The sequence below is a fragment of the Diadema antillarum genome, unplaced genomic scaffold (genome assembly GCF_040938485.1).
Source record: "Diadema antillarum isolate AM-2024a unplaced genomic scaffold, OU_Dant_1.0 scf00000209, whole genome shotgun sequence".
Lineage (NCBI taxonomy): Eukaryota > Metazoa > Echinodermata > Echinoidea > Diadematoida > Diadematidae > Diadema > Diadema antillarum.
Genome location: NW_027271098.1, coordinates 546,081 through 566,992, shown reverse-complemented (window position 1 = coordinate 566,992; position 20,912 = coordinate 546,081). Strand labels below are relative to the sequence as shown.

Here is a 20,912-nt window from a genome sequence, read left to right as displayed (position 1 = left end):
TGCTGCAAGGTTACAATGGAAAAATGCAGTAGTGCAATGGATGCATATAAATACAATATGTCATGACTTGTGCTGAATCATTTGAAAAGAATATTTTGTGAATCCTTTTCTGTAACTTCAGCGATTTTCTATAATTAATTTTTGTGACAGCCTCTACAAAGATTATGTTCGCACATTTTTTTAATTTTGTTTTGAGCCGATTATTTAGGAATATTCCATTTTATTTTCTCATACATTGTATCTTCAGAGATTAGGGCAGTCTGTAATATTCTGTAGGGAAAGCTTTCTTTCCCATCCATGTTTCTTATTGTTATTGGTTTTTTTTTTCTTGAATGTTAGAACCGTAATGCATTGGTAATAGAAGTGAATGAAGGAGATCTGACATTACTAGAATTACAGAAGGTTGTAGTGGTCAAGGATGGAAGGGACTTTAATTTCCTATGTGTGCTTTCTTTTTTTCTCCTTCAAGATTTTACATGGTCTTTACTCAAAATATACCAGTTTAGCGGCAGCTTTGTGAGGGTTTGTGCATCACATCTGTGTATTTCCTTCCATGTGAGACAAGCAAGGACCCTTTCTTTTATTTTTTTTTGGAAAGGCAATTCCCAAAATTATATACATCAATCAAAGTGTCTTCAGTGATCTCACATCATTGTTTTAGTCACTGTCATATCATATCTTATATGAGTTATGAAGGAGGAGATGAATTTCATGCATCGTTCTTCCATGCTACATTAATGGACTGTCTTTAATTCATGTGTTCATCTTTTCTAGAGTGTGCTTCCCCTATAGAAGGATTCTTGATAAACATCTTCTTCCATGGTTTTATCACATTGTTTAATAAACCTTGACTTTGCAAGGCTATGTTTATCATATTTATATACATTCTTATTGAAATTTCATGATTGGGAGATTATTTTTGAAATGAGTTGAAGACTATTTGTGGGTGACAGGCCAATGCGTTATAAGTTCCTTCATTCAATGGATGGTATACATTTGGTTCATGGGACGTGTGAATTACATGGTTGGAGTGTACAACATGGTTACTTTCCTTGAGTACACATTTGTGGCATGAGTTGTATGATTTCTACTTCATGGCATCAATTTGCCCCCTTGAGAAAGTTTTGTTAAAGCCCATTCAGACCTACATTTTTATTTACAATGTGTTAAATTATTTCCTTCTCCCCTGCCCCCTCTAGTCTAGTTATTGTTTTCAATTTCCATTATTTATTTATATTTCTATTTTTTTTTTGTGCCCTCTTGATTTTAAAGTGTACATTTCTGACTATTGTCCCTTTAGGCACAGCAGTAATCATGCAAATATAGAATGATCCAAAAGAGCAGATTTACATACCTGGTATAACCATAATCTTTAAAACCCCAAACCGTAATTCACCTCCCAACAATTCCCATTCAGAAGGTAAATTGTCTAGCGTAGGCGAAGCCCTTGTTTCGTGTCTCAGGTCTAATCGTAGTTCAAGCAACTTTGTACTACTTCGCTGGATGGGGTCGAAGGTGGTATTGTCATTCACCATCTCCATCCCCCCCCCCCCCCATATTTATATATTTCATTGAACCAATGAAGAAAAGTTTTAACAGCATGTTCTCTATAACTCAGTGGTTGTATCGGACACATCATGTAAATGTAAACCACATGTGGATATTTAAAGAATATGACGGAGCTGAGCCCCATTTCATTAGAAGTTGCTATGATAGCAACTCTTACTGGAATGGCAACTTCCCAACAGCAGCCAATCAGGAAGCTGGATTCTTGTTGACATCACCATGACAATTGCCATTCCAGCAAGAGTTGCCATCATACCAACTTTTTATGAAGTGGGGCCCAGGTCTTGGGAACCAAATTCTTAAAGTCATTACATGATCCAAGGACTGCATTTAGGAATCAAAGGTCTTTCCCATTCCCTCACATAAATTTGAATCTGCATTCAGTGTAGTGAAGTAGACAAATCTTAAATGTCTCATTGTACTTTTGTTTACCTCCCTGCTTATCACCCAAATTTTTGTTCTCTGGAAGAATTCATTTACTGCACAACCAGTGACCTAGTACAATTCATCGCCTCTTTTTTCAGATTTTTATTTTTTATTTTTTGTTACTGATACCCTGGAGATTTTAAAGAGTATATGTTAAAGAGCAGTTTGCTTGAGTTCTATGTTCAAGTAGTTAAGTGCTTGCTTTAAAAATGGTAATTGTGGTAGTCATTTTAGCACTGGCTATTCATAGCTTCACCATTGATTTCATAGAAATGTTTGTTTTAAAGTCGTATGTAGATCTCCAGCTGTAGTATGACTATGTACACTGTGTCTCTTGTCTTGGTATCAATGAGGGAGAAATATGTTTAAATTTGGCTTTGGAAAATTCCTAAGATCCGTACACTGCACACACAAATCCATTGTGGAGTGTAATCATTGGATAGTTTGCAGAAAATTTTTGATAATTCTCGTCTGTCAGTGAGCCAATTCTGGTCGCAGTAAACATAAAGTGGAGACACTTGTTACTGTAATAAGACTTGCATTCTGTGCATGCCTACATGTATAAGTGATGGGTGTCTTGAAATAGGACACAAAATGTGCAATCTGAATTGTTCCGAGTTACTCACCATGTTTGGTCTGCCAGCATGCACACCGATTTCAATTCCATTTCTTGTTCCAATGATTATCTCACCTCTTTGCAGCGAAGCGAAGGAAAAGAGGTCTGAATTCCAACTGTCGTACATCTCCCTTTCTCACCCCTAGTCTCTGTAAATCGTCCCTCTATTTACTGTCTTAGATGTGCTGCTTTTTTGAGTTCCTTTGTGTTGGTCCCAATTTTCATTATATTTCGTCATTTTATTATGATTTTTCGTTTTGTATTCTGCAAGCCTCCGTTTCATGCCTATGAGTTTTGAGTTTATTTTGTTAACTCCCCCTCTGAATGAGTTCTTGTTTTGTTTTTGGTTGTTGTGTTGATCTATGGCTATACTTGTGAGTTACATGGATGCATTTTCCATACTGAGCTCACATCTTTTTATCTGCCTGCCCATTATGATCAGTAACACTGTAATTGATCAATGAAGACAGGGGGATGATTGGAGAATGATACAATGTCCATTGGGCAATTTGCTGATTGAAAGTCTAGCCGTGCCTCATTGTAAAGGGTTCCTTGCCAGACGATTAAAGGATTAAACATTGGTGTCAACTTCTAGTGGCATATTACCTTCCAAGTTTATTGCGATAGTTCTTGTTCTCTGTAAAGTATCATCCAGTTATTCAAGATTTTAAAATTTTTCTCAAAATTTGTTTTGGGTGGGAAACTTAAAAATGCATAGTTTTGTAATCTCTAGAAAATTTGCTATTCTGACCTACTGTATTGCTTTGAAATCATTTCAGTGTTGTTACCAGTTGTTTCCACATGATATTTGATAGTGGCCTATGAAATTTAAATGACTATTTCTTTAGCACTTTCTGTCATAGATTTATACATAGGAATGTTAAACATTTCCAATGGGGGATGATTAAACCCACCATAGGATTTAAGTTCACTTTAGTTCATGGAATGATTTGATTTCATTGATATCAGTTAGCATTTAAACTATTTCTTTTCTATGAATGCACTTCCCCTTTAAGAAAAAAAAAATCTAAATATGCAAAATACTAAAAAAAAAGATAACTACAGAAATGGCAATATAATAATTTTGTAATTGAACTGTGACAAGTTCCATTCATATCATTTTGTATTCATGAAATGTATTTTTCTCATATATATGAAATGTATATAGTAATGGCTGTAGAGTTGTGGTGGCCGGGGGCCACTAGAAATTGATGCCGGGCCACCAAATTTCCAGAAAAGTTATGTTTTCATGACCCAGTCGGGCAACTAAGATTCAAAATGGATTGTTATGTTTCCTTTCACTTCAGGCCACCAAAATTAAACATTTTAAGATTTTAGGGTCCTGAATGGGACACCAGAGAGAAAAAAAAAGTTACAGTCAAACCCTGATATAGTGTATGCAAAGGATCAATTAGGTCTATATGATCATTATTTGTTGTATATCTACTAGAGGGTTAGTTCAGAAATTTGTGATATATTCTTGTAAATTCTGACCAGATTCTTTTCTCATTTATACTAATTAGTTATGTCTATCATATCTAGTCACTGGCAGTGACAGTGCATGAAAACAAACCTTTTTTCTTTATTTTTTTTCCTTCTATTTTTAAAGCATTTGCTCTATATGAAATACTTGGGGCTCTATGAGCTTGATCTTTACAGGTGGCTGCCACCCCCCCCCCCCCCCCAAAAAAAAGAGTAACATTGTGTGTCTTGGCTCATTGGAATGAAATTGGGTGATGCCCCTTGTTGCCTGCTCAAGCATCGACTCGCTTGTCATTGCAGCTGTGACTTAATTCTCTGTCTCGTAAACACTGCGGCCTTCATCTTCAAATAGTTTCGCCACCACAAAACAAGTTGGTGAGGCATCGCCGTGTTGCTCAAGAGTGCGTCTCACATTTCAGAATCACTTTCAAGTTGAATGTTTTCAAGCCTGGAAACAAAATTAAGACCAACAAAAATAGCCCCCCCCCCCCCCCCCCCCCCCCACCCACCCAATCCACTTATGTTGATGGCTTTATCTCAAGGCTATTATGATTACCCATTGTCTGCTGCCCTCGAAGTTAAGTTGATGCATTTGCAAAACTTAAATGCTGTGTTTACCAAACTGGCTATATCAATATTTAATTGTGACCTAATTAGCCCATATTTTATATATTTGCTATTCTGCCTGTAAATTTTTTTTTTTTTTTTGAGGCCAGGAAAAAAAATACAAAATAGAAAGTAAAAGAGGAAACATAAAAACTTGCTAGTATCATTGTTATGTAACAATTTTTCTTATAATTTGTGTCTGGTTATCTTTATTATCATGTTTGGCATGAAAATATGTCAGTAACACAATTTTTGCTCTGATTTTCCCCTTGTTAACAGCTTGTTTGATATGGTGTTCACTCTATTATCTTGATCTGTATTATACAGTGTTTCATTTTCATATTTAGACTCGATGTTTCAATGTCCAGTGACTCAAGGTAGATAGAAATGTAACATCTAGCATATTTCAGAATTTTTCAATGTATAGACCGTAAATTGAAACAGTGGAGTGCTGCTGTATTCTTGTATTGTTCTGTTCTGAGGTAGATAATAGGTATACAAGGTTTTCCTTTTCCCACAGAATAAGACAATAACTCTTCTTTCTTCCTTTTTTGTGCAAGCTCAAAGGATTTTTTTTTTTAAAGGCAGATTCAATGTAAGATTGACATCCAGTGTACTAGATTTCATAATTTGATGATCTTTCATCCCATATTTATGCTAGTCACCTCCCTATCTTTCGCCCACAGCTGCCACACCCAACAGGAACCTACTGCAAACCCCGAATGGTCGGGCGGGCAGAACGCGCTCACGGATTGGCGTGTCACAGTCACAACGTGAGTGCACGGTGGTGCGATCATTTTTGTCTCTCTGCAATCGGTGGCAGGCAGTCGCAAAAATCTGTGGACAGCCATCTTTTAATGTATCCAGTGTTGCGGAGATGGTGATAGTGATAGTAGTTAACATGATGATGATGATGATGACAAATTTTGTAATGATAGCTGAAGGGATAACTGCTATTAAAGATATCATTAGTGATATTGATAGCAAATAATACAGTTAAAATGTAGAATGATAATAATAATGATAATGATGAGTAAGAATGATGAAAACAGTGTTCAGTTTATTTTGAACTCGTGATCTAGTTTATATTCAATTTTCAAAATAAGAAAAAGCAATGGCTGAATCGCAGGTAATAATGTGCTGTCAGTTTTTCATGACTGGAATTGAACATTAGGAGGTTCTTTCTTGCCTACTCGGTTGTCAGAAGAAAGATATGGTATTAAGAGTGATGTTCTTAATGGTCTCGACCCACAGCCAGCAGCAGATCAGGCAGCAGATCCAGCTCACCGTCCACCGCGGCCTCGCGCTACTCCAGCGTCCAATCAAACGGCAGGACGAGGAGGAGGAGCGGCATACCGGTGCCCCGCAGCCAGGGGGCCAGTCGTGAGGCCAGCCCCAACAGATTCGGCTATGCTGGCGGTGAGTGCTTGGAGCCGTTTCCTCTCTTCCTCCATGCCCCATCTCCCCCCCTTCCCTCTTCCTCTTCACCCATGCTCTGTGTCTCCTGGCCCCTTTACTGCTCCTTTTAATACTCCTTCTACACTCTTTCCCTCCTCCTCTCTCCCTTTTCACCTTACCCTCCTTTTTTCCTCTTTGCCCCCCTCCCTCCCCCTCTTCATCCTCACTGATGCTCTTTTCTTCCTCCCCTCTTTTCTTTCCCCATTCCCCTCTCTGCCCTTCCTATCTTTTACCTTACCCTCCTCTCTTACTCTTTGCCCCCCTTTCTCCCCTTTACCTCTTCACTGATGCTCTTTTCCTCTCCCCCTGTTTTCTTTTCCCTTCCCCTCTCTCCCCTTCCTATCTTTTACCTTACCCTCCTCTCTTACTCTTTACCCCCTTTTCTCCCTCTTCCTCCTCACTGATGATCTTTTCCTCCTTCCCCCCTCATTTCTTTCTCTTCCCCTGCTCTTCGTATTATTTTCTGTTGTCTTGTAAAAAAAAGGAATTAAAGTAGAATCAAACAAATGGGAGAAATGGGTATTCAGATACATCTGACTGGATGTCGGCTGATTACTTGTTTCATTCTTTCATTTATGAGCTTGTTTCTTCTCAGTATCGATTCCATCATGGAGGCACACATGGCATATCATTAACCAAGATGTTTTTAGCGGAACCACAGCTAGGTGGCCAACAAAGACTGCCAACATTTGTCATCATTGCTATTGTCATTGTTGCAGGTGGAGTCCGGGAAAGGAGGCAGAGCGGGTCGTCGCTGGGCCCCAGCCAGAGGGAGCCCAACCCCAAGGCCAACATCATGGCCCAGAGAGTGCTGGGAACCGGCCAGGACGCTGAGGCCGCTCTTGCCGACGCCCTGGTACGTATCGTACATAGGCCCTGCCCACCCATGTTTTTGTTTTTGTTTTTGTTTTTGTTTTTGTTTTTTTGGCAGACATGCCCAAATCTGCACATTTACACTCACTGGTCTCTCACCGGTTTCTAATAGACACACCTTCTTTCTTTTTTTTAGGTTTTATGAATACATAAATGATACAGAAGGGTCGTATAGTCTCCTGGTTTAAAATTAGAAATGGGCACCATTATTGTAGGGTAGAAAAGAACAAGCTTGGTACCCATCTTCCTCCCTCCCTCGATCAAAATATTGAGATAGTCCTCTGTCTCTCAAAACGAGGACACCTGGCTCTTCATTGAGTCTACTAAATAATTGCTGACTCACTTCCCTGCTCCTGAAGTAAAAATTTTCAATCTATTGCTCAAAAAGAGGCATGCTCCATTTGTGTGTGTGTGTGTGTGTGTGTGTGTGTGTTTGCCAAAAAAAGAAAGAAATAATGATAAAAATACAAATATATTCCCTCTTGAAAAGAACCTTATTGTGTAAATCAAAGCCTTGTTTGAAAGTGCTCAGCTACGTTGTCTATTTGTTTGTCCAAAAACAATTGATATACCAAAGGCATTCATTTCCATCTTCCCATCAACTTAATTGTACTATCCTACATGTACATGTACAGTAGCTCACACATGTAAATGTCTATATGAAGTCTGCCATGCTACAAGATATTCAGTCTTTAGATTATAGTGCTAATTCTTCAGGTGTTACGTACATGTAGTTTGAATGGGAAATATTTGACTTATTGATTATAGTGATAACAGTACCATCTTAATCCAGTTGCTATTTTGCTATTGTTAAATACAGAAAATTACTAGAAGGAAAACTCAATAGATCCAATTATATTTTAGGACTTTTTTGCTTCTTGTTGCTTCTTCATAATGTTCATTTTATTTATCATTGTAAATTCTTTATTCTTCTGTTTGAGATTCTTAGAAGCACTAAAAAAATTCCATTAAATTTTCTATGAATTTGATTTATTTTGCTCAGTGCTTCACTTGCTTAATATTACTTTGTATCAATGTACAGTGCATTTCATTTAGAATTATATACAAGATAGCTTTCATGATTTTTGTTTCTTCAGTCATTTGTGACAATACCAATCTTAATGTGTGCTTTTCCTTCATTTGAGCTCAAGTTATCCTTCCTTTTTTTATCATGCACACAGTAATTTCTTGTAAAGAAGCACTGTTATCTCATTTGTCTTTCATTTTGTTTATCTTTCAATAAGTTTTTGTTGCTATTTTTCCCTATGAATTCAAGTTCTCACAAGGTTATGAGAGGTTAGAGTTGCCCTTTTGTTAAGTGGAGTATTACATACAACATGTTAATGACGGTATATATCGGATGACTTCATGACTTGAAATGATACAGAGTTTGTTGGCTGGAGGTTACCACAATTCATCATTGCTTTCTTTTATCAAATTGTCAAAACTGCATGGATTATGTTTCTAGCATTTTAATCATAGGTGAAATCTCTGTTCATTGTGGACTTATGGAATAAAAACAAAATATCAGAGGGATATTGTCTCTGTTACCCACTGTGAGGAATGGAATAAGACACAGCAGCAAACGTTTGTCGTAACAGATTTCTGCTCAGAGAGCCCTCAGAAGCAACTATGGTTACGGTTACGATTCCGATTACTCCGACATGCTGGTGAGTCACTACTGGTGCCAGATGGAAAAAAAAAATATCAAAGAGAGGACAAAAGAAGGAGAAGAAAGGGCACGCTATTCTTATCTTTTATTCATTTTTGATTTCATATATGTGTCCAGTTTGTGTGTTTTTTTCCACCCCCAGCCTCATTTGTATTTTGTTACTCCCCTGTTCGTCTGGCATTGGCTCGTAAGGAATGCGGGTTTCATGTTAGTTGCGATGTGGCATTTTTACTGCATCACCGGCAAGACGAAGTGTGCCCCGTCACGAAATGCATGTGCACTCCCGGGTTCTTGGCTATTTGGTGTTGATGCGCATGCGATTTTATATTTTGATAGCTCTGTGGCGCCAAACTAGGAATGTTGTATGTGGCAGTTTGATTTGTTTGTTTGTTTGTTTGTTTGTTTGTTTGTTCTTTTGGTAATGTGGTCTTCAAAAGATGCGGCTGTGCAGATCTTGAAAGGGTGCCCTCGTATAAAAGTTTAATCGCTGTTTTCGTCGTGAGCAAGAATGATTTATACCAATTGTGAGGATGTTTTATGATCTCATCAGAAAGTAGTTGGTTGTTTTGTTTTTCTTTTCTTTTGGAGTTATTTTGTTAAAGTGAACTAGTTTTGTAGTCTCCCCTTCTCCCCTCCACCTCCCCCCCCCCCAAAAAAAAAAGGGGTCACAAATAATCAGGGAATGCGCCTGTTGTGGTACAACATGCATTTTGAGTTGAGTTGAGATTTCTTTTTTTTTTCTTTAAAAGGTTAGTGTTTTGATGACACTGTAATATGCGGAGAGAAGACGTTTTATGGTAGGCAAATAAATTTTCAAGCCTGCTCTAAATTATGAAGGGGAGAAGTAGTCACCTATTTTCATGCGGCAAAGAAGTATATTGTATATGTTTGTATGTTTAGAGATATATATTTACATCCCTCCTGATTAAAAAAAAAAAAGATTAGCTAGACTAGTCCTTATTGTGAAATCTATGATTTCTGCAGTACTGTATATCCATCTAGGAGTCAATGTGTTGTCGTATGTGCATGAGTGTGTCATTGTTATCCATCATGATATGATTTGAGCTTGTTTTTAATAGCCATGATTGATTTGTCACATTTTCTTTGAGTTGATTCAAGTAATGGTGACAGGAATAGCATTATAAGCATAGGTCCTTCGTATCATACAAGTTATATTCCCCCCCCCCCTCCATTTTACCCATGTTTTTAAATATGACACATTGCCAGTACAAGTGCATCGTCTGTTTTTTAGTTACTTTTAGGAGAGCGCATTCCAGAGAGGAAGATGTGCAGACCTCCCAACCATTCTGAATTTGAAGGAAAGAATCTGTCTTTTGACCATTGCCAGCTCTTGTTTCAAAAGGAATTTCCTGTTTTTCTTGATTTTGATGTGTCTAATTGAAGCATTGAGATATAGATGAAATAATCACAGGTCATGTTGCCTTTTGGGCAAGTAGAAGAGTTGGCGATTAAATATGCGGTAATTCACCTGATGGTGTAGTTTCATTCGATCAAATTTGCATCATCCACTGCACACTTATTGCTTGGAGGGTTGAGAACAAATCAGTGATTTTAACTTGGTATCACCAAACAATTTCTCTGCATCTGTAGAGTACCTTTAGAATATGATTTCAGAGCAACTTGTCTTCCGCTCAAGCGATATTTCATCCTAACTTGATAATCATGATAGCATGCTTTGGGTTGACACATATACATGCACACATTGACATATTTTAGTTTGTTGCTATGATTTGGTGAAGTCTAGATATCATTTTTTGTTTATATACTTGTTTTTTTTTTTATTTCATCGTCCCTCACAAAGCATCGTGATATCTTTGTGTCATAGACTTATATTTTGATCTGTTTAAAAAAAAAACACAGAAACCCATGTAAAAATTCAAACTTTATAAAAGCATGGTCATTGGGCTGGAAGTGTGGTTATTTTTAATATTAAATGCTCAAAATGTTTTCAGTTCTTCCCTCTACATCAGAGACATCAAGGCAAGTAGGAAGAAGAAAGCTGAAGATGACAAACTGAACACCAAACTTGCTAAGCAAGTAGGCCGGCTATTAGAGAGCCTTGCAAATTTGTCTCGGAGATCTGTGTGGAGCAAATTTTTTTTGTCTTTCCACGACCATAATGGTCTAATTGTGTTACGTTCAAATCATATGCACCTACTGAAAAGTATTATGATTAGTTTAAATGCCACTAGTTTTGAAGTGTTTCCCAAGTACAATGCTTTCGCAAGATGTCAGTATGCTCTTTTGGGTTTACATGGCCAGAAACAAATATAGTATCAATTTGTTTTTTATGTTAAGCACAGGGTGTGTAATGTGATAATGATAATGATGTTTCATATTTGTTAAGTGCATAATTATCATCATTGAAGCTCTATGTGCTTGACATAAGAACATGCAATCATTAATGTTGAACTAATGCAAGTGATATTTGTAGCACAGCAGAGGAAATTAATGAGGTCATTTTGTAATCCGAATTACTGTGAATCTCTGACAATGACAATTCGAAATTACACATACCAGATGCCCTCTCGAATGTGAAAAGCCATACTCTAGACTAGGAAAGATTTTTAGGCCCTCTTTGGCTTTCAAACAATAGCTTGTGTGGTCAGAAAATTTATATGTTACAGCACTCAAATTTCCCTGTGACTGTTGGTGATGGTGGTGATTGGACAACATGGTAAGTGTGTCAATGTGTGAGTGAGATGATTATTAACTCTTTGTATGCCTTGAGTGCTGATTGGCACAGAAAACCCTATAGCCTTGTGTACACCGTCCAAAGTCTGTGGCCCTGAAAGGGTTGAAGGAAACGTGGCACTCTCCTAAAGGAAATACGATGAGTTCTGATGGCATCTGCAGAAGAGTGTGAGATCCATTCAGAGCGTAGAAATCCATCGTTTTCCACTGGAATAAAATCTGAATGGTATCGTATGCTTTCAGCTGATGTTCATGAGCATTCCGGGCAGGGGTTTGTTGATTCTGAGGTAGTTCTATCGCCACATCAAACTCTGTGGATTTGCAGCTGTGTAGGAGGCCCAGTAAATTTTGAGAGCTGAAGTTTCTGCCGCAAGTCGACATGGACGCGCAATCATTGCACTCACCAGGCAGTCAAAAATATTACCTTCTGCATCACCCCAGTATTTCTGGACTATCACGGTGTTTTTGTCCAACAATGCACCACATGAGGTGGTCTGTCTCGGTGTAGTATTGGCATCACTGCAAGTTGTGAAATCCAACAACCAGTACTGGCTCAAGAGCATCTTATTCTCCCATCTTCAGAGGTCAGGTTTGTGGCAGAGTTGCAGGTGAATGAATGAATGAATGAATGAGTGAATGAATCTGACGCCCTGATGTTTGTTGGGGAAACATATAAATTTCTTGCAGGGCAGTGCGATTATATTCTTCTCTTTAAAAACCTTCTTTCACACACAGACCCAGAAGGTGATGTTGAGGAAACGCTTCGACAACTTCTCCGATGACGAGAGCGACGCATCGAGTGTGTGTTCGGTAGGATCCTACGGGTCGGGACCAGCCAAAATCATCGAGGTAAGCTGTGCTTAGCATGCTAACCTGCTGTAATATCCCTGTGAATGTCGTTGTGATACCTGGAAATTCTGGCAAGATTTCTCAAGGTGTTTTGAATTCACAATTTATGTAACTAGAATGCATAAAATTCATGTGTACATAAACAGATGTCCATTGATGAATGTGCGTAGGGGGAAAAGTGCACTTATTTTGTGATGCTAACCAGTGGGTTATAATGCATTTACTTTTTGAAATACTCAAATGTTCTTGAACCATGGGACTAAATTTTGCCCACCTTAATGAAATTGGCCTCTCTGTCCAAAGGCCTGCCAGGGCCAATAATGAATCCATTACACTCAGATAAGAAGTGAGAAAGCATGCATATTCACGTGAGTCAGCCTTGACTCAATGTCTTTCTGTGAGGTGAGAGAAGTAGAAGGGACCACACATGAGAGGATGCAAAGACTTACATTATTATTTGAAGTCATGTGAGAGGTAAGGTATTCTTGGTTGATAAGATGGCATGTATTAATCCCAGCAACTTTGTATCGTGTAGATATCCTCATGTTCCTCAACAGACAGTATGTGCATCTATCTAAAAAAATAATAAAAATAAAAAAATAAAAAATAAATCTTGTTGACCTCATGCCATCTGCATTTGTAGGCTCTGGTTTCAAGAGTATTTTGAACAAATAAAGAGAAGTATTTGCACACACAATAAAAGAGATTATAAGCATTGTGTAAAATTTGAAATACATCTGTACAGCTCTTATTTCACTCTTCATTAGATGAGGTTGTTTGAAGATGTATGAGATTATTTTCTCCGTTTTATTTGACACATCGGATATGGAAATTTGTTTTTGAGTTGATGGCTACCACCATTGTCATTAATCTATCACGTGAAATGTTGTCGCATTTTGCAGGATGTGTCAGAGGTACTGAATAAGATGGCAAGCCCCGCGTGGTCGGAGAGGAAAGAGGGTCTAATAGGGCTACAGTACACGCTACATAGCAACCGGGCCTTAAGGTACCCCTCGATTCCTCTCGATAATCATGTGTCCTCATTCTTCTCTCATTCCAAGCCAACATCTCTTTCCTGTTTCCTGCTGTCTCTTGTCCAGGAACATGCATTATAATGCATATATTTCTTTTCTCTTGCTCTGTTGTTGTTATTGGTGATTCTAAGTAATATTAATGTGAGTACTGTAAATCGAAAAGTGTTCGTGTGCATTTTAATTTTGTGAATTTTGTGAATTTTGCGAGAGCCAAGATTTGCAAAATTGAAATAAATGCAAAAGTTCTTGTCTATGCTACATGCATTGAATGCTAGTGGCAATTTGCAAAAATGTCATGCTGCGAAAAAGGCTGTCGGCTCCAATTCTGCACAATAAGTACCTGTGAATTTAACAATTAGGTAAAAGCCAAATACAATATAGCAGTATGTTTTCTGAGATCATGTTTGGTGTGTCTTGATGAGAAAAGATTGCAGTGATGCCGTTGCATTGCAGATACTAACAATTAACCCCCCTTTCTTTTCTGTTCCCATTCAGTCGAAATGAAATCAAGAGAGTGACAGAGCTGTTCACAAGGATGTTTGCAGATCCTCACAGCAAGGTAAGTTCTGCTCTGGAAGTCGGTCGCGTGTTTCGGAGCTGGAAGTATGTTTAATAAACAGCCATCCCTCGCCCGTCATTTCCCTCAGCTACAATTGTATGTAACCCTGGAAACTGTATAAATTACACAAATGTATGAGCCTTGATGCCTCATACTCTCATGAGTGAAGTGAGTATGAAGTGAAATAAATTTTAAAATTGAATCTTGGCAGACCGTGGCTTTGCGTGTAGACAGGATTACTTTAGAGGCGACTGCTGCAATCTCTTTTTTTTGTGCATGAGTTTATCTTTGCTTGTTTGATTGACAGACTTTAAAAATTAGGAATTTGGCCATAGCCTCAGTATCCTTCATATCCGTGGCTGTGCATACTCAGCAGCATAATTAACCATATTTGGTTCTTTATCATAGCAAGCAACAAAAGATGACTTAAATTCATTCCATATGGCTTTTCCCTTTTCCTTTTTTCCAGGGGTATGTGATCATAGCACTTATATATTTCCTGTGTGTGAACATCTCCTCCCCTCTATGTATCCTGCTTGATATGAGTATCCTCCAACAAAACATCCATTGGCTAAATGCCCTCTTTAGTTCGATCTTTTTAAAGTGTTTAAGTTACAGAAGTTCGTCCTGTGTCTGACATCATCAGCAATCTTCTACTTTAATGTTATGAGAAATTGAAGTAACTGCACTCCTCCCTCATTGTAAGAGGCCTGTTTCCTGAAGGCATAACCACAGTCTGTTGTGTCATGCGTAATAGAGAAATGTGTTTTATATATCTTTACTTCCTTAACCATGGTTATGTCATGATGGCAATATCCTCTTTATATTTGTGTCAGTTTAAGCATTTCATGTGAGCTGGGGGGGGGGGGGGGGAGTTGGGGAGGGCAGCCCTTTTGAAGTGGACATCAGCAGTGTAAATGAACAGAAATGGCTCATATTAACTCCAAATACCTAATTCTACCTGTATGTACTTACTGGACATATGGACATGATATTGTATTGATGTGAGAAACCTCCAACAAAAGAGAAATTTTTAGAGACTGTCTTCCCTTTGCTGTTGTGCGGGTATGAACTGGAAATGAACTGGAAATCAGCAGAAATTTAACGGAAACTGAGAAAATTAGGGTTTCATTGAAGAACAGTGGTAACAGGGGAGGAGCTGATTAATTCAAAAAGCAATTGTAATTGATGGCTAATTTTCTTGTGGTTGAATGATAGTTGCTTGTCACGCAATTTATCATAGCAGCAACTGTCCTTGTTTATGTGAAGATGATGGGCGATGCTGACCTACATGTACCATTCTCCCTGACCCTGTCCATTTCACCCCGTCCAGACCTTTGGCCTGTTCCTGGAGACCCTGGGAGAGTTTGTCATCGTCCACAAGCTGGAGCTGACCGACTGGCTCTTCGTGCTCATGACCAGGCTCTTCCAGAAGATGGGGGCAGACTTGCTCGGCTCGGTCCTCAACAAGGTCCAGAAGACGCTGGAGATTGTCAGGTACGTGCTCTCCCCGGATCTCTCACCAGGTGCCCTGGGTGAGAGGGAGGGGTGGAAGAAGCCTGAGAGGGGCAGAATGCCTGGTGTACTCTCCAGGAAGGCCTGGTTTCCAAAAAGACATGTGACTTCTGTGACTTGAATGAATGAAAGTGCCCTGAAAAGGGCCAGATGGCAATCACGTTTCCTCTGTGTGAACGTTGAGTTGTTGCCATAGTACTTGTAGATGTGGGGATTGTGAAATATGTCTGTCATAATGAGCAAGAATGCCCAGATGTAATGGGAGTGTTACACAGAGTGGTCTACATTCGTGATGTAAACTTTCCTTACAATCTTGCTTTGTATACCCCCCCCCCCCAAAAAAAAAACAAAAAAAAAAACACACACACAACAACAACAACAATGACATAAAAACAAGCAAACAAATAAAAACAAAAACACCAGAAACATGTAGCAGAAATCTTGTATGTGTAGGACTTTGTGATGACTTGATGAGATGAACATGTCAAAATGTGAAAATGATACTGAGGACTTTGGCAGAAATATTGGAATTGTAGATGTAATAGTGATTTGTGTAGAATACACAGTTCGAAACTGCAAGAATGGAGGAGTGGGGTTTAAAAGCTGAAACGGAAATTTTCTGTCACTTGGAAGTGAAGGCTCAAACCTTAAAGATCCATGTCCAGTAGCATGGGGATTCATGGGTAGTCCACTTCATTTGCTGCCCACTGGGACACATACAAAACCACAAATTTGCAACGCTCAGAGAATTCGTGCATTGAAGCATAGGCTCATCTGTAACGGTCGCCTCCAGCCGAGATTCTGTGGCTGTGTGTGTACTTATTTAGAGATCAGTGATAAAACCGTACACAATTCATTACAGGGATTCTTGAGTATATCCGAACAGGGCCAGCCTTCCCTCTCCATAAATCCCTATGCTGCAGGGTATTTAACACTGCCCCATTCACTGTCAAAATCTGACAATGAAGATATGATTTTTATGTTTTAATGATTGATTTTCAAGAAAATGCACTGAACCTTGACTTAATTGTGCCTCCAAAATTCTCAAAGAAGAACTGTGTTGAAGACACGATTGTAAAGTGATCATTCTGTCATCCTCTTATCGCTTTTTTTTTTGTGCTTATCCACAACAGGGAATGCTTTCAGTATGATCAGCAATTCAAGATCCTTACCAAATACATCATGGACCAGACGCAGACGCCGAATATGAAGGTAAGAATCAACGGTCTCTCGTGTCCGCTCGTGCTTGTGCAAGCTGTTTGTCAACTGTAAATGGCACATTGTGATGAATAGACATATCACATGATACAAAAGGAAAATAGAAGAAATTTGGCATGCGAAGCTGTGTATATTTCATAACATATTACATGTTCATTGTAGATGCACACTCTCACTAAACTGAGAAAAAGACAATTGATGAAATATGTTGACATAACAGCTTGAATGTTTCAGTACTGCTTGCCATCACAACTAAGCAATATTTTGGAAAGCTAGACTGTAATTTGTAATTTTAGTCAGAGTAAGGTTACCAGTTGTACACAGAGCCACTTCCAGGAACAGTTATTGAAGTGCATGCAGTTTTGATGGAAATTCCTTCTTGTTGTGAAATGATGTATGAAATATAGTAGATATTCCAAGCTTTTGTGTACTGAGGCATATAATGTAATAGGCATTCCAAGCTCTAGTGGAAATAAGATTTGTAGTGTAATAACATTTTAAGCTGTAAAAAAATGAGGTACAAGTGTATATAGTGTCTTACCTATAGGCATTCCAAGCTTTTGTCAAATGAGGATATATTGTGTCATAGACATTCCAATCTATAGTGAAATGAGGTAAATAATGTCATTAAAATGCCAAGCAGTAGTTGGAGAAGACATACATATACAGTGTAAAAGACATGAAGTGATGATGGGCTGAGTGTACTGGACTGATTCCATGTGAACCCCACCCCAACACAGACCAAGGTAGCCATGCTGAGGTACATGGAGGTACTGACCGATCTCATGGACCCGCAGGACTTCAGCAACTCGGCCGAGACCAGGCTGGCCGTGTCCCGCATCATTGGCTGGACGAAGGAAGCCAAGAGCTCAGAAGTTAGGAGGGTAAGATGATGGTGAAAGATAGCAGGTGTGGCTGCAAGTTGATGTGTGCGTGAGAGGATACCTCGGGAGGTCAGATTGGAATTGAGATCTCATCATTTGTATCATAACAGAAGTGTAATTGTTAAAATTAAAATGCGAGTCAAGTTAAAAAAAAACAACAACAATGTTGACCATCTAAACTTTTACTGTATTAGGTATAAACTCCCAATTTGATTGCCATGACATTTCTGACAGACGTAGAAATTGATATACTGTAAAACGTGATATATTCGCGGCATGGAATTTTCGCGAATTGGAGCCGACGGCCTCTTTTGTGGCATGAGATTTTCGCGAATTGCCACTGGCCTGCAATGTATACAGTGTAGACAAGAACTTTCGCGTGCATTTTATTTACGCGAATCTTGGCGCTTGCGAAATTTGCGAAATTAAAATGCACGCGAACATTCCTCATTTTACAGTATGTGTGTGTGATGCTATGTCTGGTATGAGGTTATTGTAAATTTTAAGGGAGATATTGATGCGTGGTTTTGATGTCATAAACTCTTTGGGTTTTCTTTTCCTTCAGGCATAATATGGAAGGGTAACATTGATTGTTAGAATAAAAGTGTGAGTAATTTCTTGTAAGGCACATAATATTTGGGACCCTACTGTATGCAGACACTTTGGAAGGAAAGAAAGAAGGAATAAGAGTAGAATGAGGCAGTTGTTAATCTCAGGGAGATACGCTGTATTGGTGCATGGTTGGGATGTCATTCATTAACTTTTCTGGTCTTCTTTTCCGGTAGGCATAGTGTGGGAGGGTAAAGTTGTTCATTAAGATAAGAATGTGAATAATTTCTTGTTTATTAATAGGCATGTACTATTTGAGACCCTACAGTATGCAGACACTCCAGAAGGAATCAGAGAAAAAATAAAAATGAAACAGGAACATAAATGGTACACCACGAACAAATGAATTTTGAAGGCGCATTTGAATTAGTTGTATTGACACAAATGATTCTCTGAGGCAGATACATTCCACATGTGAGCTTCTGATGGCTTCTAGTGAAATACTAAGTTGCAGATGTTACGGTGTTAACTTTGACATTCATTCTTACCTTTTAGCCACAATAAGATTACAAGTGAAGTTGCCCATCAGACGTTTGACTTTTTCAAATACTGACAGTATTGCTTCTTTTACTTTTTGCCAGCAGTTTTGATTTATTTTCTGTTTTATTCTTTTCCCCTTTTTTTAAAATTAAAACAATTGTCACTGTGTAGGCATCCCAAGCTGTGCTGATTGCCCTGTTTGAGCTCAATACCCCAGAATTCAGCATGATGCTGTCTGTGCTGCCAAAGACGTACCAGGTAAACCACTGCCGTGTGTGAATGTATCCAGCAAGTCAAACTCACCTATCTCTCATCATTCTGTATTTTGATTTTTTGTCACCATTTTGTTTCTGTTCTTTTTTTCCCCTACCGTACCATTAATTTGCTCCTCTCCCCCTCTCTGTGATATTATTTGCCTTCTTTTTTTTCTTTTTTTTTTTTGCTTGCGCTCCAGTGTGCAATCTACCAACCAAGCTCTTGTTTATGTTATGTGCTCTTTTGCTTCGTGTGCACCACACTTACCAAGGGATTATTTCTCACCGCTCCCTCTCCTGTTTGTTTTTACCCCCAGAGGTTAAATGTGTCGAGAGATGACCATTTGGGCTCACTTTCCTACACTCTCTCAAGTGTCAGTTTCTGCTTTCAGTGGGATATCTTGACTCTGGGGGAGTGCGGGAGAACGTGTCCTGTCTCTTTCTTCCTTGAAAACAGAGTGTTATCTACTAAAAACATTGTAAATTCTAGAAGGAGAGGAATGTGTGACTCAAATAAGGAAATAGATGTGATTTATTCCTCGAGCTTTTGTGGGCTGGAACAGCAATCACCATAGCTTTTCAACATCATATGTTTGAATGCACCATGCTAGGAAGGGTCGAGTTATAGGTAGAAAGATAGTGAAGATTGACAGAAGGAAAGAATGAATGATGGTAGGAAAGGGAGATAAAAACCAGGGCAGAAGAAGGGTAGAATAAAGGAGAGAAATTACTTTAATACCTCGACATAGTCTTCTTCTTGTATTTGAAAACATTTTCATCAGCTTCAAAATACTTCAGAGTTTTGAAATGACTTCTTTGAAAGTGCCTAGACATGTTTCAATGTTTTGCACGTCTATTGTAGTACATTATTCTCCACCTACACTCTTGTACATGTAAATGTAGTCATAATTCAAATCTTCTGTATTAGTGTCCCTGCTGATGCAAATGCTGATGTCAATGTGATCTGCGTGGTTTTTTAGGTAGAGTTGTCAGTAATAAACTGAGAAATCTTCAAATGGGAGTTTGTTTTCAAGAGGAGATTTTCAGCAGGTGGAAGACAAAGGGTTCAGGATTAACTATGGGGCATAATGAGGGATGAATTAAGGTAGGAAAATGTAGACAGATGTTATCATGAATATTTTACTGGGAGTTCAAGCACTAGTTACCTCTCCGAATGCAAAACAGCGTTGAATCAAAAAAATTTTTGAAGTCTTCGTGAGGAATGCAATCAGGTTTTCGTAACTCAAATCAGGAAGGGATTGGGGCGAGAGGAAGAGGGCAGAATACCCTAGTAAGTGTGGTGTAGTATTATGCCAGTGGTGCCGCATGAAACCAAGTACAAATTAATATGTACACATCGTTCTCACGTACAAATAGGTTTTAATAGTTCCACTCAAATAACACAAAACTCAAGCAGGATCTGTCTCATTGCCTTCAACTGTATCCGCGGTGCCTTGTTGCATAACAGCGTAGAGCAGATTTGATGGAAAAAAGTAATGAAGTAGACCAAAAAAAAAAAAATCATGCAGTAGATTCTTTTTAAATGTCTCATGGAGATACAGTGTAGAAATTTCTTCTCACATGACAAACAGTGTTCAAAATATGCTCACTTTATGAAGTTCCTTCTTGTTTCCAACCTGACACACTGATAACACCAGTAGACTCTTGTAGACAATGCATTTTCAGTACACAGTGACAGATGACACCGGCATACACTCTAATGCTTTCCGATAGATGCACGCACATTCCTGTGTTCTGTATAATGCACTGGAATTTTGCAGACCAGATGCAAAGGGCAGTGATGCGAGAGTTCAAGCATTCAAGTGAATATCAACAGACAAACAAACAAACAAACAAGTGGGGCAAATTCCATTTAAGTGTTAGAGGACGTTGAAAAATACATTTAGCTGTTGCTAGTGTTGGTCATTAGTGTGGGCATATATTACTTGGTTTGTAGCAGCTAGACCCACCACCACCACCACCACCACAAAAAACAAGCAAACAAAGAAACAAACAAACAAACAAACAAACAAACAAACAAACAAAAAAAATAGACTGGAAAAGAAACCAAAAACATATTCATGGTGTGGCAAAAA

General features: G+C 38.6%; 1 protein-coding gene across 1 annotated transcript in view; it reads left to right on the top strand.

The window, feature by feature from the left end:
- Positions 1-20,912, top strand: part of LOC139724250 (CLIP-associating protein 2-like) — a 71,427-nt gene that overhangs the window by 21,113 nt on the left and 29,402 nt on the right. The window contains exons 12-21 of the mRNA XM_071635393.1: positions 5,383-5,469; positions 5,951-6,115; positions 6,874-7,010; positions 12,150-12,263; positions 13,166-13,269; positions 13,793-13,856; positions 15,190-15,353; positions 16,505-16,583; positions 17,330-17,473; positions 18,734-18,820. Coding sequence (XP_071491494.1) covers positions 5,383-5,469; positions 5,951-6,115; positions 6,874-7,010; positions 12,150-12,263; positions 13,166-13,269; positions 13,793-13,856; positions 15,190-15,353; positions 16,505-16,583; positions 17,330-17,473; positions 18,734-18,820 — 1,145 coding nt within the window. The remainder of the gene's footprint in view (positions 1-5,382; positions 5,470-5,950; positions 6,116-6,873; positions 7,011-12,149; positions 12,264-13,165; positions 13,270-13,792; positions 13,857-15,189; positions 15,354-16,504; positions 16,584-17,329; positions 17,474-18,733; positions 18,821-20,912) is intronic.